Source organism: Gallus gallus, chromosome 1 (assembly GCF_016699485.2).
Source record: "Gallus gallus isolate bGalGal1 chromosome 1, bGalGal1.mat.broiler.GRCg7b, whole genome shotgun sequence".
NCBI classification, from domain to species: Eukaryota; Metazoa; Chordata; class Aves; order Galliformes; family Phasianidae; genus Gallus; species Gallus gallus.
This window is the reverse complement of record NC_052532.1, coordinates 125,882,072-125,908,953: the sequence shown is the minus strand read 5'-3', so window position 1 is coordinate 125,908,953 and position 26,882 is coordinate 125,882,072. Positions and strand designations below refer to the sequence as shown.

Sequence of the window (26,882 nt, the reverse complement as noted above, 5' to 3'; positions counted from 1 at the left end):
GAGACAACACAAGGAGGTGGATGAGGCAGAAGAGTAAGAGGAAACATTTCGTATCTCCAGCAAAGGCAAAAAAAATAAAAAATTAAAATTAAAATTAAAAAAAAATTGAACACTGTGTAACTGACTGAGCAGTAGTATTCCTAACAGAGATGAGAAAAATGCAGTGATAGAGACAACTTGATCATTATTGAATACAAGCCAATAAAAAGAAAATGGGAAAACAAATACAGTTAAATCCAAAAACACTTTCAATATGTAACTTTGGTGTAAGCATACTTACGTTGATATCCATTTAGGATTTGGCTTTTACACTCAGTAGTAGAGGGCACATCCAGTTATATCAGGTATTTTATATTCATTGTTGTAACTTTCATCTCTAGAACTTGATCAACATTGAAACTCTAGCAACTTCTGCAGACTCTTAGATTCAATCTGAATTCACTTTCTAACTGTGAGTGTTGTCAAAATGGTAAGAATAAGTACTAAATGTGTTCACTAGATCTTAGTCATGCTTGCAGAGTTTGCTCTTTAGTGACAGTAAGGTCATTTACCCCTGGAGGAAATGAACAGCAAGCCTACTCAGCTTCTATTTGTTCTTTGTTGCAGAAAGACAGGTTGAAGAAGCTAATTAGCTGAATTCATCAGCTGAGAATGCAGTACTGTATTGAGTTTGCCCTTCCTCTGCAAAAAAATATATGTTCTTACAAGAAAGCACCTCCTGCAGATAGGTGATAAGATGCTAGAGAAGGTTAGTTCTGCTACTACATAATTAGGTCAAGCAAAAGCAGACTCTGCAGTGTGCAGTTATACAATGTATCATATCTTGTGTCCCCCCTCCAAAACAAAAACACAAACAAAAAAAAGACCTCATCTTGTTTCACTTGTTTGTTTGCTGCTAGTTTTATTTTCAACTTCTTCAGCTATCACATTTACTGGAATGCCCTGCAGCATGCTGTTTTGTGATTGTAGTATGGACCCTGCCCATCTAAACTATTAATTACACATACAATACAAATGCTGAGTTTACTGCTCTGTTCAAAATGTCAAAAATAAATAGTCTATTTAAATAATTTTCATTTTAGAAGGCAGTGTGGATGAGGGTATATTAATTCCTTATCGTTTGACAGGGCTGCTCTGATGTACCCTGAAAGCAGGAGAATTTCCATTCTGTACTGGAAATCTGGATCACAGTATTGCCTGCCATTCAAACTTCTTCAAGTAGTGTTTTCATTAGTTTCATGCTTACTCAAACTCCATGACTTCTATATCAAATTTTCTCCACTTATGTAAGTAAATAAGAGTGTTGATGGTCAACGTTGTATATTCAAACTCAGGATACAAAAGTCAAAGTATATTATTTATGACATACACTCTCTTCACTGGGGACATTTAAAAATACGCATTAACATTTCAGTTAAAAGAAGGAACTTAAAAACAAATCACCATCTCCTTCACGTATTTGAATTCCACAATCAAAACAGGCCTGATATTTATTGTAACCAAACATACACAAAATCATGATAGCCTGTTCTATTTCAAGTACTGTTAGCAGGTTTGTATGCCAGGAAAGGTCAACAATTCTGACCTCATCCAAACATTCATCCTGTGTTTTCAGTGTTGCAAACAACTGGAGATCTGCAGATGGAAATAAGACTGGATTCAGACCTAAGCCTGAAACTTAGTTCAGAGCTCTGCTGATTGCTCTCTCCACGGAGAGCCCAAGCTATCAGCAGCATACCTGATTAGTATTTATTTTTTATCACTAAAGTAAGAAGAATGGATTCCTATCAAAATGTTCCTACTCCATTTAGCAAGAAAATATCTTTCACAAATGGCTGTTGCTTTGTGTTAGAAGCATATTTTAAAAGTCTTTCATACATAAAGCTTTTTTAAAATAAACATAACAAATTAAAATCTGGAGGTTGTATAAGCACAAATCTTTCCTAAATCTGTATGCTCTTGCTGATGGATGGCAAGGACAGAATCCCAGGACTCCAGACAAATAAAAACTTTTTGAATAATTCATGGTGCCTTAAATTTAAATAATGCAGTAATATATATGTGGGCATTATCTAGGTCATTAAGTACACCAATTCCAAATACACTGCACTGATTTGTTCTTTGGCTTTGTTACCACACAATTCCTATTCAGTAGTGCTGTCTTCTTGGCTCATAATCATAAATGTAATTTGTGATTAATAGGACTTGAACTATTTATTGTTAAATATTTTCCTTCTGCATTCTTTCTCATCTGCATCAAATTAAGTGAGATTTCACCTAAACTGGCAAGTTTGTTCTGCATAATAGCCATATGCTTACATTCCACAGATTTCCAGATATGGCCTTCATAAGGCAGAAAAAAAAATCAGAAACTGGAACAACATTTTTCTTTGTCTTTCCATATTTTGTGCATCCAGTCACATCTCCACGGGAACCTCCCTGTATGTCTTCTCCTCCATATAAATTCCTGTGAAATGAAAGTCCTGGCTCTCTAGGAGATTTTACTGTGGTCTGAAGTTATTAGCCCAGTATGAATACATTTTAATAATAATTTCTACCTTTGTACAGATTTTTGGGAACTTGGCATGTGTGACCACATCCGTTGGAACAGCATTTCTTCACTCCAGAACATTCACTATCAGCTTCACAGCTTTCAACGCAGGCAGCTGCAAAACCACTGGCCTTTTCAGGTGCTGGGCAGTCCCCTTGCTTCACTGACAGGATGTATTTAAGGAATTCACAGCTAGTTAGGCATTCATAATTCTTCTTGGGGAAAAGAGGCTAAAGGAAAAACAAAAGAATTATAAAGAAGTTTTCAACAGGAAGAAAAGAAAAAAGAAAAAATCTTGTACATTTCCCAAGACCTCCAAAGATAATTTCAGATTTTCATCTTTTGCAAGACTATCCCTGAAGATTTGTATATTCGAGTCCCCTCTAAAAAAGCATTCCAAGTGCACAAACATAAATTCCCTCAAGGATGATCACCAACTTTAATGGAATAAAGCTGTTTACATCTGCCAGATTTCTCTTATTTTCCTCACATTGCCTAGCTACAAACTTGCTCAATAATGGATTTAAAAAAATCTCAAAACAAAGGGGAAGCGATGGTCACATGGTCTTTTTTTTTTTTTTTTTTTTTTGACTGCTCCACATTCCTCCCTTCTTATTTCATGAGACTCTAACCACAATATCTGATGTAATGCCACTCTAGGAAAATAAGTGAAATCTTGCTTCCTTACACTGTTTGGACTGAGTTGCTTAAGAGAACGACATCTTTATTTTCCTGGTAACATATTAATAACTATTCATGGAACTGAAATAAAATTTCTGATAAAAAGATCAGCAGAAAATACAGATTAAAATAGAGTCATAGAATCACAGAATCTACTTAGAGTTAGAAGGGACCTTTAAAGGTCATCTAGTCCAACTCTCCTGCAACAAAAAGGGAATAAAGCTTAGATACATTAATTAAAGCTCAAATAAATGCTACCTCTTGGAGAAATCAGCTCCTAGCTATAAAAGACACTGTTTCAAAGCATATACATTTTACAGTATATGCATTACTCAGACATTTAACAGTTTTTTTTCCAGCTTTATTAAAAACAGCATCTAGAATCCCATGGGGAACACGGGGATTTCACCTCCTCTTTTAGCTGGTGCTTTATTTAGTTTGGTGCATAACTAGTTACGGCAATTCCCTCAAAGAGACCAGTGATGCTGTAAGTAGTTAAACTGCTTAACTGGGATTATCCAAGTTTACAAACTACTCTCCATAAACCTATCCATGTAATTTCTGCAACTTCGTTGCGATCTTCCATATTCAGATATTTTAGTCTTTTTATTTGTACTGCTTGCAATTTATGGCAAAATGAGAAATATAAGGAGGCCCATGTGGGGCCTCCCTGAGCATGTGTCAGTTTATGCTCCAGAATATGCCACTACGGTACCTCTCACACATTGTGTTATAGAGTAGTACAAATTTTTTTAATCAAACTCTTCAAGATATATTTGAGTGACACGGTATAACTATTGTAACAACTGCCAAAATGAGCAGTCCCCTTTTCTCTCCTATTAACCCCAGTGTTCCTCGGACAGGCACTCATGCTGTTCTCCATGTTGACCATATCTGATTCCACCGCAACTTAAGAAACCAGCAGGAAATTAAACTTTTGCAAAACAAAGGAGACAGGCAAAATGTTGCCTTTTCTTCTTCATGTGAAGGTTACTTGGACAGTAGCATATATTGCCTAGGTAAGGACTTATACACAACAAAAGACCTTGAGAAATACAAATACTGAAGTTTTTATACAAAGTACATAAAGATGAATTTATTCTCAAATTTTCATTTTCTCAAATGAAAACAGTCTGGCTTAATACATTCAGATAATGTCTAAGGAGCATACATGAGCTTGAAAGAAAGAAAGGAAAATCATCTGTGTGTGTGTCAAGCAAATTTCAAATCCTAAAACATTGCAAATTTGCAGCTACTTAATTAAAAACTTTACAGCTCCCTGAGGCATAATACATCCTCAAGGCTTCTCTTCCTCACCCTATTTCACAGCTCATTTTTCAGTTAGCTGCTAAATGTGCTGCTCTTCATTACTGGCCTTTGAAGTTCTAAATTTAGTTTCAACCACAAAACACTAATCAAAGAGGGATGCTCACTGTTTTTAACTACAATAGAACAGTGTTCTACAAATGTTTTCCTTTTAAACCAAATTTATACATTTTTACATCCATATCTGGAAACAGACAGCCTGAGTAAGAAGTGATATATGAGGATGACATAAATTACACACGCTAAAACTGCTTTATTACACTTCTCTAGAGTTTTGTTATATAAGGAAGCAGCAACTGATTCCAGTTAAAGAACGTTTACAGGGATTGATTTTCATAAGAAATTTTTACTTGTTCTTCTAATATAGCTAATTAGATTAGTATTCTTTTAAACCTTATTTACATGTAGTTATTTGGATCTAAAATTTATGTTTTTAGTTGAAATGACAATTTTTCCTAATCAAGATATTTAAAACTGTTTAAAAAAGATGTGCTGTTTTATCAGCAAAAGAGCATTCACAGTGATGAAAACGACAATAAATCAATCAGTCAGTATATCAGTTAAGGTCATTCCTGCTTTTATAAGAAAAGCTGAAAATCTTAATAAACACACATTTTAATTGATTTGAATAAAGGTATATCTTTATAATAAAACAACATTCTACTGTGATGGTGTTTTTACTTCGTACTAAAAACTAGTTAAGGATGCTTCAAAAGCAATCCAACTATCGCCCATTTTGTACAAGCTTAACTGATCTATGCTTGTTTATTCACAAGGCTATTTTGAAATGCTACACAGAAACAGTTTTCTTCAGAAAAGGCTTGTTCCTGAATAATTATGAATTTTGATGCCTTTCTTCTGAATCTGGTTGCATACATTCTTTTAGAAATCAGACTGATTTTCACAAATGAAATGCCATCCTTTTTTCTAGCTATCTTGCACAAGGATTTTTATATTTGTGATCTTTTTAGCTTTTTTTTTTTTTTTTTTTTAAACTCTTTTTCTTACACATGTCCAGAAAAGGGAGAAGGTATGTAGGAGAAATAAAGGAGGGATTTAATAGGACCTTCTCAGAGTTACTACATGAGTGTGACCAATCAGTGCTTCAAACTTCAAGATGATTCAGCCAGGAAAAAAAAAATCTTTTTTTCACTCAGACATATTACAGCTACATCATTACAAGTGTATCCACTAAAATGAAAGAAAATGCTATAAACATCCCATGTTTGTTAGCTGTCTCCTTAAAGCTCACACCTCTAATAATGTAAGTGAAAGAGGCAGCTGGAAGAAAGTGAAAAAGAATGCCCTTGGGCTGACATACCTCACAGAAGCTTTGGCAGTGGTTTTTCTTCAAGTCCCAGGATTCTTTGCAGGGCTCCAGGCACTAGGAAGAGTCAAGAGGGGAAAGTGTCAAGAAGAGAAAGAAATAAACATCTACAAATGACCTCAGTTTGTTCTCTGATTGTTTGTGCGGCCCATAGGAAGTTAATAACAGGCTTTAAAAATCCACTTCTCCTGAGGATAAGATTGTGTCATTGAGTCATGGTGTCAGAGCAAGGGCATGCCAAACCCTGTTGAGATTACAAGAAACATTTTCAGTACTTCTTACAGTACAAGACAATTGCCCTTCTCATTTATATGCCATCCTATTTTCTGCCTTACTGAGTCTAGGTCCTAATAACATTTAACACCACGTCACTGGATCACAGAGCAATGTCAAGAGTGCTACTCTAAACTACAAAAACTTAAAACTTCTCCTTACTGCTCAGCCTAAAGATTAGATGGGAACATTGTCTTCCCATGGGACAAACTATTTCATCAAGCAATAGAGTAAACTCAGCAGAAATTTAGCCACTATTCCTGTATAAATAGACAATGTTCACTGGTCTGTTAGCAAAATCACTTTATTTCAAGTACCACATTATCATTTTTTCACCTTCAGTCTCTACTACAATGGATATACAGAGTTCAGATTCAAACACTGCAAATCTGAGATTCAAACTCTGAAACCCGAGTCAAACTTCTCAACATAAAATAAAGAAAAACATACTGCAGCTGAAACATAAATTTAAACTTACATCCAGAAACCTTTTATCTTCCTTTGTTAGGTAAATGATCTTGGAAAAAAAAAAAATAGTACTGTTGGAAGTTAGTAGCAACTACTTTTTCTGGTAATACTGGAAGGATAGTTATTACACCAAAAGGAAAGGCCTATGACATGCAATTCTTAGAATCTGACACGTGTTCATATTATTTGTTTCCCTTACACATTATTTACATTTATGATAATCAAAAACAGTACAAATACATACATACTATATTTCAGAACAGCTAATCTCCTGTATCATTAATGTGCTAAAAACGTTCATTTTTTAAAAGATAAACATTTTTCTTTCTAGTGACAAAGGCTAAAAATATAAAACCATTAGTTATAGAGGTTACGTAGTTTATGAATGCAAAATACATTTTTTTCTCTGCTCTGTGTACAGGTATAGGCCAGTGATTAGTGGTGTCCTGCAGTAGTCCATCATGGGCCAGATGTTCTTCAACATTGTTATCAGTAACATATATGGTGGAATTGAGCGTACCATCAATAAGGTATAACTTGGTTTAGACAAAACCAGGCTGAGTGGTGCAGTTGTTACAATAAAAGGAAGGGATACCATTTAAAGGAACCCGGACAAGCTTGAGAAGTGGGCCCACAAGAACCTAATGAGATTAAATAAAGCCAAGTGTACTTGGGTCAGGGCAATCCCAATATGTGCACAGACTGGGAGAAGAATCCTTGAGAGCGGCCCTACAGAGGACTTGGATGTTCTGGTGAAAAGTTGGACATGAACCAACAGTGTGCACATACAGCCCAGAAGGCCATCTGTATCCTGGGATGTATAAAAAGAGGGATGGCCACTAGGGCAAGGAAGGTGATTGTCTCACTCTGCTATGCCCTTGTGAGGCCCCATCTGGAGTACTGCATCCAGGTCTGGGGCCCCAGCACAAGAAAGACATGGAGTTGTTGGAGCGGGTCCAGAGAAGGGCCACAAGGATTATCAGAGTGCCCGAGCACCTCTCCTATGGAGAAAGGTTGAGGGAACGGGTCTCATTCAGCTTGGAGAAAAGAAGGCTCCAGGAAGACCTCATCGTGGCCTTCCAGTACTGTAAGGGTTCTTTGGGTAGACAGTGATAGGACAAGAGGAAATGGTTTTAAACTAAAGGAGGGAAGTTTTTGATTAGAAGTCAGGGAAAGTTTTACACTGAGAGAGAGAGATGAAGTGATGGAACAGGTTGCCCAGAGAGACTGTAGATGCCCCATGTTCAAGGCCAGGTTGAATGGGGCTCAGGGCTACCTGACTGTCATGGCTTTGTGATTTATTATCGGTATTCCACATCATAACATCATGCCGTGTACTGGAAGTTAAAGACTTAATGCTGCAGCTCCAGTTCTGGAAAAGAAGAATGAACCACAATTCCTAGAAGACTTTGTTTCTTCGTTTCCATTTTCCAGGGAGAGGGAAAAATAAAAGTGACTGGAAGTCATGAGACTATCTCTCTTTGCTCTCTGGTGGAACAAAGTAAGAACTTTGGTTTTCAAAAAACTCTCTCATTTATTTGATTTGTTAGCTTCAATCCTAATTAACCTGTACTTACACTATTATAATTAGTGTACTAAGTTTGTTTTCCATCTAAGATCATTGCCGCTGTTTTTTTCCCTTTTGTTCCCTTTCCCCCTTTCCCTCCTTTTTGGGCCAGTGGGCCGGCTATTCCCCTATCATGGGCACCAATCCAGTACTTGTTCTGGTAGTTGGCATTCCTGCCTGCAGAAGGGGTTGCTGGAACTTGATGATCCTTGAGGTCCCTTCCAACCCAAGCCGTCCTACGATTCTATTCTATGATTCTATAATTATAGTCATGAGGGAGACTGACTTTTTACACTGTTTGATAGTGATAGGACAAGGGGGAATGGTTTTAAATTACAAGAGGGAGATTTAGATTAGATGTTAGGGGGGAAATTTTCACTGAGAGGTTGGTGAGGTATTGGAACAGGTTGCCCAGAGAAATTGTAGGTGCCCCATCCCTGGAGGCCAGGTTGGATGAGGAGCTGGGCAACTTGGTCTAGTGGTTGGCCACCCTGCCACAGCATGAGGGCTATAACTAGATGGTCATTAAGGTCCCTTTCAACCCAAGCCATTCTATGATTCTAAAAATACACAAACTGGTATTTAAACCTAACGTTTAGTTCTTCAACATTCACAGTGCACTGTATACAAAGCAATTAGAAGGATACATTATAAAATGTCACTGAAGTCAGTAAGTTTAATTAATTCTGGAGTGTTGTTTGTCTTGTGGCAGAGTTATTGTACATTTGAGCCCCATTCCATCATCATTATGATTTTACAGCTCTTCTAATTGTCTGATGGATTTAACACGAATTTACAAAGATGTAAGTGGTGCAAAGATAGAATGGGCAACATTCTGATCATGCTGGGATTCTATCAGTAATTTCCAGGGCTTGTCGTGATTTCCATATTCTTACCTTTTCCTAATTTTTTTTTCACAGTTATGCAGCCACACTGACTGTATCCAAATCAGTATATCCACAATCTCACCACAATCTTGAGATGAGAACCAGGCACAACTTCATTCTAACTGTGTTGTTGGGATACCCCCTCTGCAGGCTGTGGAGCAAAACACTCAGCATGCCTGGAAGGGAATATCAAAATGCTATGCACTTTAGGGGAACTGTTCTAGGTGTTTCTACAAGGATGTCTTTACCTACAGTTTATGTAGGCTTCAGTGTTATAACCATATTCATATTCATATTATTAACCATAAAAGCATGTAAGAATCACAACTCTTCAACAATTTGTGATATAACTTAAGGATCCTGAGACGAGACTTAAGAAGTAATCTGAAGGAGTGTGCCCCAATACCTTAGAAATATATATTTGTAAAATCACTTTTCAAAAGTTTACTTATACATTTGTTTCTTAACTTCCTGTGGAAATGAATTTCCTCATAAATCTAAGGTAGGTGTTTTTTTTCTTCTATAGACTCGAGGCACCGTACTTGAATTCTGCAAACTGAAATGAAGAAATAAGTCTTTCATTATGAAACTAGAGTTAGGCATATCAATTTAAAGATTCTTGTTTGTTCTGTTCTACTGCATTTTGTTTTTACCTTCAGTTTAAATCTTTGATAAGAGTTAGAACACACAGGTGTGGCCCTGTTTCACAATGAATATTGCAAAATGAAAAACTTGGGTAGATAGGTATACAGCCAGAATTTCAGGCACTTGAAGTGAGAATTCCTGCACAGATAGGTGTGTGAATCCAAAATCATGGTGCAAAAAACTCTTTTCTGATTTCCAATCTGGATCATTCTCAGTGGTCTCCAAAAGCCATGCTTTATGATTTGATTGATTCTGAGACTCCATTCAGGTAATTCTTCATGAGTGGTTCATGGTATCAGGATATCAAACTCAAGTTCGTGAGCACCATTCCTGGTCATTGGATGCCTGCTGTGAGTCACTATACTCTCAGGTGCTTGTATATCCCATCAGACCAGGCCCCCTCAACACATCTATCTTATTTTAGATAATCTGTTAGAAGCAGTGATGCATTAATTTTTTGGTTGGTTCTTCAGTCCAAAAAAATCCATAAGCCCAAGGAAGAATGTTCAGTTTCAGAATAAGTAGCTGTCATATCATCTTGTATGTTGATACATGCTGGTCAAAAAGTCTCTGAGCATTTTTTGAGATCAATTTCAAGCTGCACCTTGCTTCTCTGTCTCTTTGCCTCCCCTCCTCTATCCGTAGACTGAACCAGAGCACTAGTCATCAGCTTTCTAGAAACTTAGTATGACATTTCAGCTCCTAAAATTCAGTTACATTTAATATAGGCAGGAAGGGGCTTAAATATCTTTAAAACTTTTAGAGCCTAAGAGGAACAACTGTGAAAGCTATTCTTCTGTGTAAAATACCAGCTTCACATGACTACCTGGAGTTACTCTCTGCTAAAGAGATTCTCATGAGAATTACACTAGTAATATATTTTCCTTGTAACTGAATAACAAACGAGTTAAATGACAGAGAAAGGTTCCCTGTCTGTGTTGCCTATTTTCCACTACCATAGGTCACTGAGCATCATGATTTGGTGAAAAGGAGCGATTCTGTATTCAAGGATCAAGTCTTAATTAAATTAGTTACAGTTAGGGTTGTTCAATGATACTATCAAGTACACTGGGAACCCAGCTGATATGGTCTGAAAGTATTGCTAATCAAAGAGCTGGTTTTCAATGAAAACCAGGTTTCATGCTGACCTCATACAGAACTATTTAGCACTGAAGTAATAAGGGTTAAGTTGTGAGAACACAACATTTTATGTTGAGTGCTAATATCAAGAAGCAAGAGGCAATACAAGCCAATCAAGAGTGGTCTTATTCAAGAAGAGAGATGTACTTCCTAGTAGTATTTCTTAGATCTATGATGAAAAGACTAGCAAAAGCTGTATAACAGAAATCCAAAACACAACATTAAATATACATCTGAGAGTTATTTTTAATAATTATTATCTAATAAGATGAAGTATACAACCTCCAGGAGAAGTATTTAACTTACAACATATCAACAGTTTTAGCTAATTAATTATTTAATTCGTTTTTACAAAAAGATGGTAAAGTACCTATCTTCCTAAAATATGGTAGATATAAACATGTACTGAAGGTGAGAATCATTGAATGTGCTGAAAACAAAAGCACAGCTTTGACATAAAATATTTGGAAAGTATATTACTATTTTGGAAAATGAGGAGAGGAGAGGAGAGGAGAGGAGAGGAGAGGAGAGGAGAGGAGAGGAGAGGAGAGGAGAGGAGAGGAGAGGAGAGGAGAGGAGAGGAGAGGAGAGGAGAGGAGAGGAGAGGAGAGGAGAGGAGAGGAGAGGAGAGGGGAAGTGAAGGCAGAGGGGAGGGGAAGGGAGGGGAGAGGGGAGGGGAGGGGAGGGGAGGGGAGGGGAGGGGAGGGGAGGGGAGGAGGGGAGAGGAGGGGAGCGGAGCGGAGCGGAGCGGAGCGGAGAGGGGTGGGGAGAGGGGTGGGGAGAGGGGTGGGGAGAGGAGAGAGGGGAGGGGACGGGAGGGGAGAAAGGATTCATATTATTGTACTTTAGCTGAAATGCATCAGTTTAATCCTTTTAGCGTGAAAATAACTTTTAATATTGACAGTTCACTATTTATCTGTATGATTTAGTTGTCTAGTATGTCAAGTTTTGCCAGAAAAATTGTTTGCTTGAAAGAAGAAAAATCCTAGGACATTTTTCATATTTCTATTCTTTGTTACCAAATAATCAAAATCATGGCTATGATTTTGAAAAAAAATCATAAAGAAAGAAAATTGGCTCCCAAACATTAGTTTATTCCTGATCAGTTCTTTTCAAAGCCTTTAATGGACTTTTTATACCAGCAAAGAAAATCAGGACATACATCCCTCCTTTTCCACACCTCATAGCCTAGAGTCTAAGGCAGATAAATAAATAGACACATAAATAACATTGAGTTATTCTGTATGATTTTGAAACACATAATTGAATCTAAACCACCTACATTTAAGATAAATCCCTGAAATACAATAAGTTTGATGAAGCTTCCTGACATTGTAACTGTTGAGGTATAAGGCATTAGTGATGGCAAAATGCTATGAAGTAGGAAGTGAAGGAGCTCTCCTGTGCAGACCAGATATATATACTGTGTCAAAGTGTGCAAATCATTTAATATCAAATGAAGAGAGATCACCAAAAAAAGTTAAGGAGGACTTCTGCAACTGACCTCTTTCTAGCAGTGATAATAGCTTTAACTGCTGAGAGCCTTACACCTTCTGTACTATTTCTTCTGTATGGAATTCTGCAGTAGTGTCATTACTATAACATAATCAATAAAGTATTTAACTACATGAATTAAAAACACAGTAGCAGTTTTACTTCATTGGCTGAACTTTCATATTTCAGGCTGCAGTACTGTGGTGCAGTTTACCAAGAAATTGATCTGTTATGTTTGTATATTTTTCCACCAGCGTGTCTCAGATTAGTCATGTCACGTCTTTCTACTTTTAAAGCGCCTCCAAGATTGCACCTATAACATACAGATACTATTCTCTTATGTCCTTAGTTTCTAGATCAGTTTCCTGCCCCACTTCCTTAAAGAACGAATCTATAAAAATACCCAGAATAAGTATGGATAAAAATACAGATCAGCTAAATGCAATGACTTTTCCCTTCCAGTAATCAGAATGGTGTATTGGCCATTATAATTTGTTTCCAGCAGTAGGTACAGAGAATGGATGATGAGTTACTCTAAAAGAAGCCCATCTTGCATTCTGATGTACTTCTCTATATTGTCTTTTAATTTCCTAATGGTTGACTATTTGCTTTAGTGATTACATAATGCTTACAAAATAAAAGTGATCATAAATATTTTGACATTTTCAACAAGCACAGAGTTTTCCTTGAGAAAACATAATTCTTCTAATCCCAAACAGACAAGGGAAAACCTTTTCAAGCTGGCACTTTCTCCTTCCAATCTGTTAGTAGGCAGCTTCAGATAACCACACACAGTTTTGCTATAAACACCATCTTGCTACAGAACTTGGAGTGCCGGTCAGACCAGCATGACTTTCTCCAAGTTTTTTTTTTTTGTTGTTGCTGTTTTATGAATGAGTTAAACTAGTGAACTCTGCAGATAACAGATTACTCTTCTTACACATCACCCTGCAATTTCACACATATATTTCTGAATGAAAAAGCCACAATTAAATTTTCTTTTTGCTTTATCTACCAAAGTATTATGGTTTTATAGACCACCTAACACTCAGAGACTTAGAAAAAAAAAGGGCTGCGAGGGGGGCTCTTTGTCTAAACTGCTACTTTGTTTCTCTTCTCTGGCTTTCTACTTCCCTCTCAGCACTACCACCACCATCAGAAACGACATATTCTGCATTACTAAATAGAAAGAGCCCTAGGGCTTTTCACTTCTAATTTCACGCCATAATAAAATGCAGTGGTTGTTTCACTGGGGGACCTGAAAAGCCTGTCTTTGTGAGGCTTGTTTGATGGTCAGGTTAAGTATCACATTCTGGCAGCAGGCATCTGTGCCTGCCTCTTCATGCAGTTAGAGCAAAGGGAAAGGAAAAGGAACAGAAAAAGAAAAGGAGGTTGTCTTGGGAATAAATAAATAAATAAATAAAAATCATCCCATACTCTGAAGCAAGCAATTTACATTACACAGCTATTCCTTGGTCTAAGCATTTTTAAATATATCTGTTGTCCACCACGTTGACAGATAGATAAATCTAACGACAGTAAGTTTAGAAAGTTTTCAGTGTATTCAGTTGCACTTGTTGCTTTAATGCAAAAAAATATATAAACCTGAAGTAGACCTTGTGTGGATAAGAAGGAAAAAACAACACAGTACTTCTAAAAATAACAGGATCGTGTGTTATAGAAATATAGCTTCATTCTATAGAAAATAGAAATTAAAATTCGGTTAATTCTAAGTAGAACAGGAATTTTTAAAAGGAAAATGTAACAGTAAACTCTGTGGAGTCTTCTACACTTATCTTGGCTTTTACCGAATATATTCTTGCCACATAAAGAATGTTTTTCTGTCCTATGTTTAGATTCCCTTTTGTAACCATTGTATTTTTTTGTAAAAAGAGATAATGTGATTCCTTTTCTCAATAATCTCGTCATGCATCTTAACACAGTCTACTGAAAAAAATAAAATGATTAAAATTCTACCAGTTTTCATGACAATTCGTAGAATAAACTGCTACATAATACTTTAAAAAGCTTGGCAGTTTCACATATTATCTGCTTAAAAAAAAAAAAAGATTGTCTTTTAAATAAGTGTCTGAATACCTTAGGAAAATTCAAACTAAGCGACCCAAAACTGCTATCTTGCTTAAAAGGGATCTCTTTCAAAGGTTATTAAATAAATGACTTCCTTGCTGTTACTTTTTAATATATTTTACACATTAGCAAGGAAGACAACATTTTCATGCTAAATTTCTTGGTTAGTCTTCTAAATGTTATGTTTTTGAGGTTATGATTACATTGTGAACAGAAGTGAATCTATATCCATGATGCCATCAGTAGATGGGAAGTCGTGTGCTGGGACTAGCAATGCTTTGGATGTAAATGAGCTGAAGCAGAGACCCTAGGTGAAAAAGCAATCACATTCTTAGCCAAGTACACTTCTCCATTCAGCTCACTCAGTAGCCTCATAAAAACTAGCTGTCTAGGGCAGAGATTTGTGCAAAAGGGAAGGAGAGAGGAGTGTGTAAACACCTCTTTAATTGATAGCTTGTACTTACAGCAGCTTAAGCATGTCATAAAACTGCAGTCTAAAAAACAAATACTGTCTCATTTTCCCAGCAAGGCTGAGTAATAAAGCTTAACATTATAATATTGAGAGGTAAGTAGGACAAACTAGCAGACGAATTAATAAACAGTTTGGATCACACTATCAGAGAACGTAATTAACTGTCCTCGGTCTCGTGCTGGAAGAATTGAGCTGGATACATTTTCCCTGGCAGTTGGTTTGCGCTAGACCTCTGGACATTTCCAGTCCTAGGACTGAAAAGAATATGACTCTGCTGACCAGACTATCAGGAACAGCTTCTGGTTTCAGTGATCATCAGCTTGGTAGTTCATTTCTGAAGTTCAAACAGCTATTACTGCATTACTTTAAGGTATACATCTAGAATGTTACATGGGCAAGCACAACTCTTCTTAAATATTAAAATTAGCTGGCAGATATTACTCCTAGAAGAACTACAGGGCTGTGGCTGAATATGTAGCTTTACTTTTTTTTATCTTCAGCTTGGAAATTGAGTATTTTGATTAATTATCCACTGATTTCTAACATTACTAAAACACCCAGATCCTTCCAGTCATGGACCACTGTACATAAATGGAGAGACTGGTAATGATATACTCCTAGTCACCCGAAAGTAACCTATCAAACTTAGCAGATGCTGAGATAATGAAATGGAATACAGTTGCAATAAAGTCAACTCTGTAGCATAGTAAGAAAACGTAAAGTGGAAATTTGGGATACGTAATGCTTAGTCTAGTTTTCTGCCATTCATCTTGATGGGACTCATGAGCAAGCTCTCAGAGGAGTCAAATAGAGTAAGATTTTATAAATGCTGGTATTAAGTCCCCAGAGAACAACTGTCTGAAAATGTACTCATTGAATAGCTCTTCCTATAATAACAGACAAAAAGGATAGCTTGCCTTTTTATGTAAATACATGCAAGAAAACACTCTTGTAAAGCCAAGCCAAAAGGCCTAAACTGAATATTGTAATTCTAGATTTAATGAGCACAGGATGCAAATGCCCAGAACATTTCAAGAACTAACTACAGAACCAATACACACAGCTGCAAAGAACTGCTCTGGAGCCTTTCAGAAGACAGCTCTACCTCCTGTCCCAACATCTACTTTTCTTCTGAATCATTTATTCTAGACCCGTCACCTTACAATTCACTATGAAAGTTGAAGCAGGTAGACAGGTAAAAGCAGAATGCTTTTGCTGGCCATACACAGAGAGAGTGTCCACAGGCTAAAGACAGAAGGGAGTTATGATCTTTTCTATCAGAGAAAGAAAAGCTAAGTAGGAACTTGTGCCAGCTTTATGTGTCATGAATCTCTGGATAGGAAGAGGAGAGCTTGTATTCCCGATATATTATGTTATGTTACCTCTTTCCCTCCACTGTCTGACACTTCCTGTCAGAGTTTATACTGAAAATGTAGTATATCCTATGGTTTTGCAACAGAAAAAAGAGCAATTCTATATTTTAAAATTCAAAAAAGAAGTCATTATTCTGTGCAATTAGCTAGGTATTTACCTCTACTTCCATAGGATCTAGGCCCAATTGACCACATCTTACCTCATGAAATAACTTCAAATTTAAGAAAACATGTATGTTTTCTTTTCTGATCCCATCAAGGTTTCTCTTTGCTATGAGTGACAATCAGCAAAAAAGCACGGAACCAACCTGTCTTCCTTAAAAGATAAATAAACTTCTTGAGGTCTAGCCCCCACAGCAATACCAGATATCCAAATTTATAGAGACAGGAAACCGTGCAAGCATTATCTTCAAAGCTCAAAGGAGCATAAAACACTTATTTCAGGAGTTATATAACTCTGGTCAGCAAATTCAGTAGGAGCTGTGTTTTGAATGTGCCAGGGCAAAGCTAACAATTTCCCCAGACAGAAAATTATCTAAGGTTTAACTTAAGTTTCCCATTCACAGGTATCTATATCCAATAAAAGATGGCAACTTGCCTCCAGCTGCATCTCCTGAAAGGCAAATGCTCTGTTTTTTTTAAAGCATCTTTTACACCTGTCAGCCTCTAGAGTCCTGGTTCCAGGACTCTATGGAAGCTGAAATGCAAGTAGGTGCTCTTGTGTAAAGAAACAATACAACCCTTGTCTGGAACCCTGGTTTAGATTACTAAACTACTCATGATACAGGGTCCTAATTCCCATTAGCTGATGATGATTTAGTCAATGCAGTCAACAGCACATGGAAGACCATTCAGTGGCACTGTATCTCCTACAGGGTGAGATAAAAAACTCTCTGGACATCTTTCATTGTACTAACTGGATCCTACAGACAACACTGAGAGCATGGATAATCCCACAACTTACAAATTGCATAGAATCCAAAGTTTACATTTGAATCTCAAGTTAGGTTCCACCACTGGTACTTTTAATTTTTATTAGTATGCTTGTCATACTGTTCTATTAACATACATTTTGTCATACTGAGAAACCATTTCTTATCTAAGAACTGTAGTATTCTACAGTACTCTTGGAAATAAAGGGTACTTCTTCAGCAAGTATTTCCCAGAATCACGGAACCGCTTGAATTGGAAGAGACCTTTGAAGGGACATTTGAAATCCAAATCCCTTGCATTGAACAGGGACACCTACAGCTAGATCAAGTTACTCAGAGCCCCATCTAGCCTGACCATGAATGTCTCCAGGAATGGGGCATCCACCACACCTCTGGGCAACCTGTTCCTGTGCCTCACCACACTTATTGTAAAAAACTTCTTCCTTATATCCAGTCTGAATCTCCTTTCTTCTAGTTTGGAAACATTTCCCCTTGTCCCATCACAATAGACCCTGCTAAGAAGTCTGTCCCCTTCTTTCTTATAAGTCCCCTTTATATACTGAAAGGCCGCTATCAGGTCTCACCAGAGCCTTCATTTCTTCAGGCTGCAGCCACAGTTCTCTCAGCCTGTCCTTGCAGGGGAGGTGTTCCACCCCTTGGATCACTTGGCCCTCCTCTGGATGCACTCCAACAGATCCATCTTTCTTCTGTTAATTTATTTTTTAATAAATTTTAATTAATGACTCCACATATGGATCCTGTACTCCAGGTGAGGTCTCACCAGCATGGAGGGGCAGGATCATCCCCTTTGCCCTGCTGGCCACATTTCTTTTGATGCAGCCCAGTATATTATTGACTTTCTGGGCTGCAAAGGCACATTGCTGGCTCATGTCCATCTTACCATTTACCTGAACTTGCAACTTTTCAGCAGAGCTGTGCTCTATCCTTTCATCCCTCAGATTGTATTGGTAATGGGGCTTGCAATGGCCCAGACATTTCTAATCCTGTGGCTGTGCTTTACCTCTTAAATATTTGAACACTCAGTCATAAAAATAGACAGAAAAGTACTCATGAAAAGAATTCTAAAGAAGTTGTAAGATATAAGATACAATATAGTTTGTTTCACAGCCAGTTACATTTGTTACACGATTTCACTCATTTTCACTCTCTCAATCCAATATGAATTTATATAATTTTTGATCACTGTAGCATTTCAAATATGTTTAGCTCTATGTATGAAACCACAAACGCAATAATTCTGCTTATTCAAAGAAACTGCCTTAGTCATTTTATATTTTCCAGAGTATTTCTTTGGGCAAGAATCTAGAGACGAATATTTAAGGACCTTAGGGTCCTTATATTTGTCTGAACAAATGCATCAACTGATGCTGTAGAATAAAAATAATTTTCTCTTTTCCCTAATGTCTACAAGACAGTTAGATAAAATTTTTCTACCACCATGTAAAATTTCTATTGCCAGTAGCAAAACTGCTGGTGTACAAAAACTGTTTTAGAAAATTGTAACAAAAGAGACATGAAGTTTTATGATAAATGCCAGGAGTTACAAATCAAATCATGAAAAAAACAGAGCAGTGCAAATTTTTCTCAACACACTTTTGTTTTTTGCTTTGTTTTCTTTTTAATCTTTAAAAGAATAAGGACTATTTCAGGATTTTGACTATTAAAAACGCCTTAGTGATGTATGACTGTGAAGAAATAATGTCCTTCTCCTGCATTTTACAGTTTCCTAATGGAATGGCCACAAAAACGTACATGCATCTGACAAATGCTTTCTTCATCTATACTCAAATCTGCTTACACATCCATAGAGAAATGATTCATTTTACAGTTTAACTTCAGTGATCATAGAGCCAATTTTGTGCTTAAATTTACATATGAAATGTTCATTAAAATCTATAGGAGCCACCCAGGCAACCACAGAGATAGAGTTTGGCCCAAAGTATCTTAAGAATAATTTGGCACAATTTCTGGAACAATGTTTAGGCCAAGTCACTTACATAAACAGTCTTTCCATTCAAATTCTTTAAAAAGCCAACAGCAACAACAGCTGTCAAAGATTGTCCAAATACATAATTTCCTTTTTCACTTTAACCTCTTAGACTAATCTGTACCTGCATTTTTAGACACTTAATTTCAAATTATGTCTTTTTCACTTCTTTTCTTCTACAAGTACAATTTTCTTTCAGCCAACAAAAAAAGCAGCTTGAAAAGAGTATAATTCTAAGTTGTAGCTACTACAGGTGATATACTTTTTCTTCCTCAATCATTCATCCCGCTCTTGTTTGGTGTAACAACAGAAATTGCTTTTAGGCCTGTGGAGGACCAAGGAGAGATGGCTGTATCAACATACCTTAGACATAAAAGCCTTTCCAGAAAAAGGATATCAGTGTAGGCAAAGATGGATTTTATCCATGTTAAACAACCCAAACTTCTTGAGCACAGTTCAGGATTTACTTAGGTTTTAAAGATTCATGATACATATAAAATCATTCTAATTTAGATGAAGCTTGTAGTATTGTATAATTTAAAGATACAACCCACCATGAAATTACATTGTGTCTGTAAGAGTCTTTTCCTGTCATTATTATTGCATCTCTATAAGTATTTTGCTAGAGAAGAAGTATCATAGTTCTACCACTGCAGTGTATACTGCCAAAGTAGCTGTGGATACGATTCTTTTATTCTCCCCTCCTGGATCTGATGACAGTATAACAAAGGTGCACTGTTACAAAACTTAAAGTCTTTTTTAAAATAGACTAACAACTTAAGCCAGAGTTCATCATAACTCAGTTTTTGAAAAATGTCTCTCCAGGCACAAATTTAATCCAAGAAGTCAGAGAAAAAACATGCCAGCCCCATCTGTAATACATTTTAAACTAATTTATTGCCACTAACTGTTCTCAAGTAACTGACTTGCCCTGCAAATACTATAAGCTAAAGCTTTCAGTTAAGAGCATTATTTTATTTGCTTAATGGATCGTTTTGGCACATTTTGCTGTTTCCCACTGCAAAAGTGGTAGTACGTTTCATGTACTCAGAAAACTTTAGTTTAATGTCTCAGAAGAAAGAGAGAATAATCTGAAATTTATTATTTGCCACATTAATAACCTGCTTCAGTCATCCCCACTAGCTTCAAGTCTCCAGTAGTTATTTCCTCCATGGACCGTTTTACTGATTTTTCTAAATGACACACCATTTTACAGACAGATTCTCTTTAGATCACTTTGGTTATGTCAACACAATATAGTCTAGAAACAGAGACTCCAAAACATTAAATAAAAAAAAATAAAAACAACAGAAGCAGACTAAACAGTGACATCTACTTCCTAAGATTACACAAGGAACGCTTCATCAGCCAGAAATGTTCTCCATCTTCTCCCTTCATATAAATATACTTGAGGGTCTGTATATCCTAAAGCTTTTCAGAATTTTTGTTTTGTTTTGGTTTGTGGTTTTCATTGTTGTTGCGATGTTGTTTTTTTTAATCCTTCAATAATGCCAGTCTTTACAAAAGCTTTATTCAACTGGATGAAGTTTATATACAGTATAAGACCTGTAGTGGGCTTTACCTTCAAGTGCAATGCTTCTTATAGCCACTCAAACCAAGCATAACACAAATGATACCAAATCAGAACAAAAGTGCTTTCCAACTCTTTTTTTGGATTCAGTCTGAAAATTAGAGATTGCCTTTACAAAGAAACCAGTGAAGGCTAAGAGGCACAAAGAAACATTAGTCAAGATGCAGTTGACAAATGGGAACCTCTCTCTGAGCTGTTAGTTAAGTAGTACAAGCGAGAGAAGACAAGTCCCATTGCGCTTTCTAATGAGAGAGCACCTTGTGCAGAGATGGGCAGGTGAGGCTCCATGAACAGCTTAAGCTAGTTATATGGTTCTGTCTGGGCTGCCCATTCTGTTTGCTCTTTTGCTCTTCAAGGATACAGCAGACTGGCAATGCTGGAAAATTCATTTTGGCTAGACATGTGAGCTGATCTTGCTCCCTGCAAAGTCAACATAAGGCAGTGGATGGAATAAATTGATGTTGAAAGGGAAGACTGACCCTTGCAACAGCAGCCAGTATGTAAAACAGTTTTACAGACAACATACTCCAAAAAGGTACTCTAATTTGGAAATTTCCTTTTCCCTTATCCTTTTACTAAAATGAAAAAAAAAAAAAAGAAAAAAGAAAAAAAAAAAACTTGGGGATTTTAAAGTGACAACCAAATGAAAACAGATTAAGTAGTAATGTTCTTTTCCTTCTACTTGCACATTTAGAAGATGTGAACTGTTCAAATGATTGATTAAAATAAATAATAAAAGAGCATGCATTCTAAAATTATAAAATCTTATCATACCATCTTATTCGTCCTATTTCCGCTCAAGGCTTCATACACAGAGACATAAATTGAGCAACCAGAGCATTAGAAAATATATTCACAGATAACATAGGTCGCCATGCTGCTCTGTCACTGGTCTGGAGAGTAAAGTTTCTCACTGAAATTAAAGTTCATTCATTAAGTCATCTTTAATGATGATAACTTGTTACTAATTCAGGAAGAAAGCTTATGTATGTATTTTAGGCTGGACAATACAATGTGCAGTCATGCATTCTATCCTTCTTACTTCCTTGTCAAACCAACACATACGTTCGAGAGCACAGTAAAGCTTTTACCCAGTCTCACATCCCCACTCTTAAAACTACTGGTTATGAAAGTTGAGGGACTTACCAGGTTGCAATCCTGGCTCCCAGCTGCCTGAAGAAAGCATTCCTAGATCTCAGTAGTGCTGCACACTGCCCTTACCTTTTCCTGCTCTAAAATGTTTCACCTTCTATCCCAACTACATATTTGTTGCTCTGGTTGTTCACAATAGTTTTAGGTGTATACTTTTTTTTCTTTCCTGAAAAATTCTCATTTAAAAAGGTCAGGAGCTTCTCAATCAACATGAAGAATACAAGCTAGAGGAAAGACAAATATTTCTTACCCCTCCAGAAATTTGAGAAATAGTATAAATGTAAATGAACAGATCTTTATCAACCCCTGAAAACCTTAAAACTGGAGCAGTTGAAGCTATGGTACTGGCCAGATTAGAAATAAAAACAACAACAACAAAAAACTAATCAGAGGAAGAACAAAGAGTTGCATTCTGAAATTACTATTATAAGAATTAAGATTTTTTAAACTGAAAATAATAATCAGATACAGCCAATAGGATTTCAAATCAAAGTCAACTAATATCGATTATATCTTTCCATTTACATCACCAGGTTTTCAATAGGACTGTAATTGCCTTAATTGAATCTTGAAAGATAACCTGTCAGCATATCATGTACATTATTAACAACAGATAGTTGAAAAATGAGAATGTTAAACAACAAAAGGCCCTTTTTTGCTACTTATTTGCCATCTCTCTAGTTTGAATGAATGAATTTTTTCTAAATATTCATTCAGGTTTGCATTTTTCACCAATAAAACTAAGTCTTCTAAACTAAGTTTTATGTTCTTTAAGCACTTTTATATATTTCTGTTTACTCAAAATGTGAAGCAGCATGCCTTTAGAAGAAAAGTCACCATTATTTTATACAATTTCCTTCTGGTGAAACTCATTTTTCATTTATTAATGAGAAATTAGCAGATTGTTTTCAAAGTTGAGCACATTTTCAGTGCAATGTGAAAACGTGGACAATTTAAAACCATGTTTACTGAACTCCAGCAATGTTGTAGCAATTAACTTCATATGCAACTATTTACATTTTATTGCAAAAAGTTCTACAAAACAGCGAATTTATGAATCTGTCCTATTAATCCTGGACTATTGCCTGGAAAAAAAAAAAAAGTTGAATAATTACACAGGATTTTGCAGCAAAAACTTGATAGTAACTTCATTAGCATAGCTCATAGGTGTTGTATTCACATATGTATAATAAAGATTTGTTCAAAGAAAATGTGTGCAGCTCAAACTGCAATTCTTAATTACTTAAGCAGATCCAAATTAGCATTCACAGCCTGTATTTCCTTAACAACAGGCTTTCAAGCTGAAAATAATTTGTAATTCAAAAAGGACTTCGGTCAATAGATACTGAGCATGCAAAACATGTTTGGCACTTAAAAATCCCAAGATCTGTTGAAAACTTATCTTACGAGTTTACAATTTCTTGTTTCCTGCAATTTTTCAGTGAAACATTATGAAATATATGGATGATTTGATATAAATTGGAATTATTCCCAGACATTCAGTTTAGACTAGGTCTACTCTTAATATCTGATGAAATCTTAATCTATATTTACAGCAGCTCTTTAATTTGACTCCAAATGATGTAATGTCCTTATTGCTTAACAAACAGGAAAAGATGTCAAGAAAATAATCTGTTACCTAAATTTGAAACACACCAGCCTTCTCTTCAAAATGCTTGTCTGTATGTATGTAGTGATTATAAGTATAGTTGCTGCTATATATGTTTACTCCAGTAACAGATGCATTAAAATGAAATAAGGCTGATCCGTTGATTAATTATACGACTGTGTGTTACATCTACTACTGAATGTGCAATTCTAATTGAATTTATGAAGATTTTCTGGTAAATAGCAAATCATAATAAATAAAAATATCCAGTACTTTCCTATAATAAAAGTAGAAAAGAACATCTAGAACAGTTTATTTTTTTCCCTCTATTTTATTGTCTTTGGAAGTCTGAAATACTAAGTCATGATATAATTGAAGTAATTTGTGGTATTAGAGTTTCTGTAGCGTTATTGCAGAATGCAAAAGAAACTTCTGAAATAGTTCTCACAGGACTTAAGACGTCACTTATCCCATGAAGCCTGTTCATGATTTGGGCAATACATGTTTTCCTTTTATTTGCCTTGCAGCAGAAGAGAACAAAGTTATAGTCCTGTCAAGTCTCCTCTGACAGAAGAGAGGCTTAGCATTTTAGTCCTCACCTGAAATTCTCTCTACCACTTTCCCCTCCAGCTTGATGCCCTCATCTGACACATCTGCAGTGTAGTGCTGCTACCTACCAACTTCTGCAACTGGATCTGGCCAGTTGGAAAGGCTTGCTAAAAAGATTTATGTGATGCAGGGAATGTCACGTTTTAAGGAACCACGCTGCAACAAGAAAAATGTATGTTTAGATATACACAAAATTTTACAAGAGTCTACATTCTTATAGAAGAGCAATGATTGCACAGTGGGAACGTGATTCAGAAGACTGGATGAAGATTCTCTTCTATACATTTCCCTGAAAAAGTATTTTGCCCTGCAGAGTAGTAGCATTCCAAATAAATTCCAGATTGAGACAAAATAGATTTAAGTGTTATCTCAGCCGTGAGAACAAATTAATGTTACATTCTTGTTCACTGGAGATTTAGGACGCAGAAAGAACTTCTTCCTAAAACCTTAATGCTGTAGCTCCATTTTCTGTGCATCAATGGGCATAGGTTTCATCTGAATTTTTATTTCACTTTTCTTAGTCATCCTGTATATCTTTTTAGATAGGCGACTGGTGTTGTGACTATCTTGTTGTGTGGAAAAACGTGGGAAATCATATAATGGAATTCTGAAGCTATTTTTAGTAAAAGCCAGTTCTATTCTCTAGTGAGTGAAAACTGAAACAACAGTATTTATACCAATTTCACTTGTTATTTTCTGAGCCATACAATATGTTTTGCATATTGCCATGATGTTAGGAATTATGTCACCTAGGGAAAAGCAAGATCTACAGATCAAAGACCTGGCAGACAACTATATGGATTATTTCATTATGTAACCACCCTTACATGTTAACCGCAAAAGCACAAAAGCAGCTGCAGATGGCCTGGATGGCAATTACTCCTCATTGTAGTTGTAAGATACATTAGAATGACTCATAAATGAAAGAATGTCCAGAAAGACCTGTATTTCTTTCAAATAAAATTAGAAGTGTGATCGCTGGGTTTATCCTTATGCTTCTTCGACCCCTTCAACCTCTACGTTCAAAAAAGTTAACTGTGATTGCTTCCCACACTCAGGTGACTTAAATGCCTTCATAGGAAATTGTTCAGACAGGACACAAAATTAAACTTGTCTCAGACTCACCTCTAACTCCTTTGTCTTTTATGAATTATTTAAACAAATGAGAGCCAAGTTGTTATTGAAGTTGACCAAAAAAATGAAGAGCGGGATAATACAGAATAAAGTTTTAGTTACATAGAATAAGGAAAGGTAAATTATTTGATTTCAAATGAACTAGATTATTATTGTTTATATCCTGAATCACAATACAGGAATAAAAAATACACATTCATAACATTTTACACCTGTTTCATCAGACTTCAGCCACTGTCACTTGAACGACTGAGATGACTCACACAGCAGCATGGGACTGCTTTCACCAAAAACAAAACAGAGAGAATAAGATTTGATATTTTCACTTTGATTCTACAAATACACCTGGAAAAAATACTGATGTGATGGATATATGCATTAGCTTCTTTTGATAAGGCTTTTTGATAAGTTTTTTGTGGCTACAGTGCTTGGAAGGAGCTGATTTTGCAATGGCAAGCTGAGAGATGATGTGGGATTTGACTGCTTTACCTTTCTCACACTGGCTATCTACTCCTCAGAAGAGACTCCAGAAAAGAACACATTCTCAGACTTCATCTTTCTTAGCTGATAAACACTCATATTAAAACTTGCCAGTATTATGTTTATGAGTTCTGGTGATACAAACAAGGAAGCTAGAATTCATGTCTCCCCTCCTTTCTTCCTTTCTATCAGACAAACATTCAGATGCTGTATGCCAGGCCACATGGGCAAGGCCAATGTTCTGTATAATAACTTTTTGAACATTTCCAGAAAGACCAAACTGGGACAAGTAAGATAATAGAGAATTAAATGGAAGCACAAGGAATGGTTTAAATACTACATAGGCCAATTATTTACTCATCATTTTCCTATACTAACTGTTATGACAGGATATTAGTACACAGTTAAGAGTTTGTCTTCCATGGCTAACCATATAGGTGTTCACTACGATCAAAATGGTAAATGTTTGTGACAGAGCAGCATATATTAATAATATTAAAATATTTCATCAACCATTAGTATCTTTGGAGGACATAAATTTAAAACAATCTGCTAGAACAGTTTCTGACATATAAGAAAAATTAAGCTATTTATCTATTTATCTGTGGTGCTGAAAATAGAGAGCCGAAGCATGGCAGAATTATTTCACACCTATCAACTTATCACGGTATCTGTTATCATACAAAAGAAATGAAAGACAATATGATTAATACAAAATTTAAGTGTAGCCAAAGGGAACACATACATTATGACACATTAATTATTCCAAAAATATCCCAATAAAGTTTTCATTTTGGCAAAGTCATTTTTAATTTTATAGTTATGATAGTATAATCCTTCTCCTGCTTAAAACAAGCAGATGTAATCAACACATAGTTATAACTAGATCAACCTATGAAAAGGGTTTATGATTTACAAGATAGAAAATATAATGTGCTCTTGGTTGCTATTCTGATAAGGTGCAATGTACTTACATTTTTTTCTTCTCTTTCATTGTTGATTTCCATAAAATCATCACACTTAGTTGTGAATTGGTGCAAACACCTCACAGAGACACTGGGCAGCAAACAATGCC

The 26,882-nt window shown here is 36.1% G+C and overlaps 1 protein-coding gene across 1 annotated transcript in view; it reads right to left on the bottom strand.

The window, feature by feature from the left end:
• The window catches only part of ANOS1 (anosmin 1), a 130,691-nt gene that overhangs the window by 56,311 nt on the left and 47,498 nt on the right, over window positions 1–26,882 (bottom strand). Inside the window, exons 3-4 of the mRNA NM_205424.2 lie at window positions 5,880–5,942; window positions 2,559–2,781 (exon numbers count right to left, since the gene is read on the bottom strand). Coding sequence (NP_990755.2) covers window positions 2,559–2,781; window positions 5,880–5,942 — 286 coding nt within the window. The remainder of the gene's footprint in view (window positions 1–2,558; window positions 2,782–5,879; window positions 5,943–26,882) is intronic.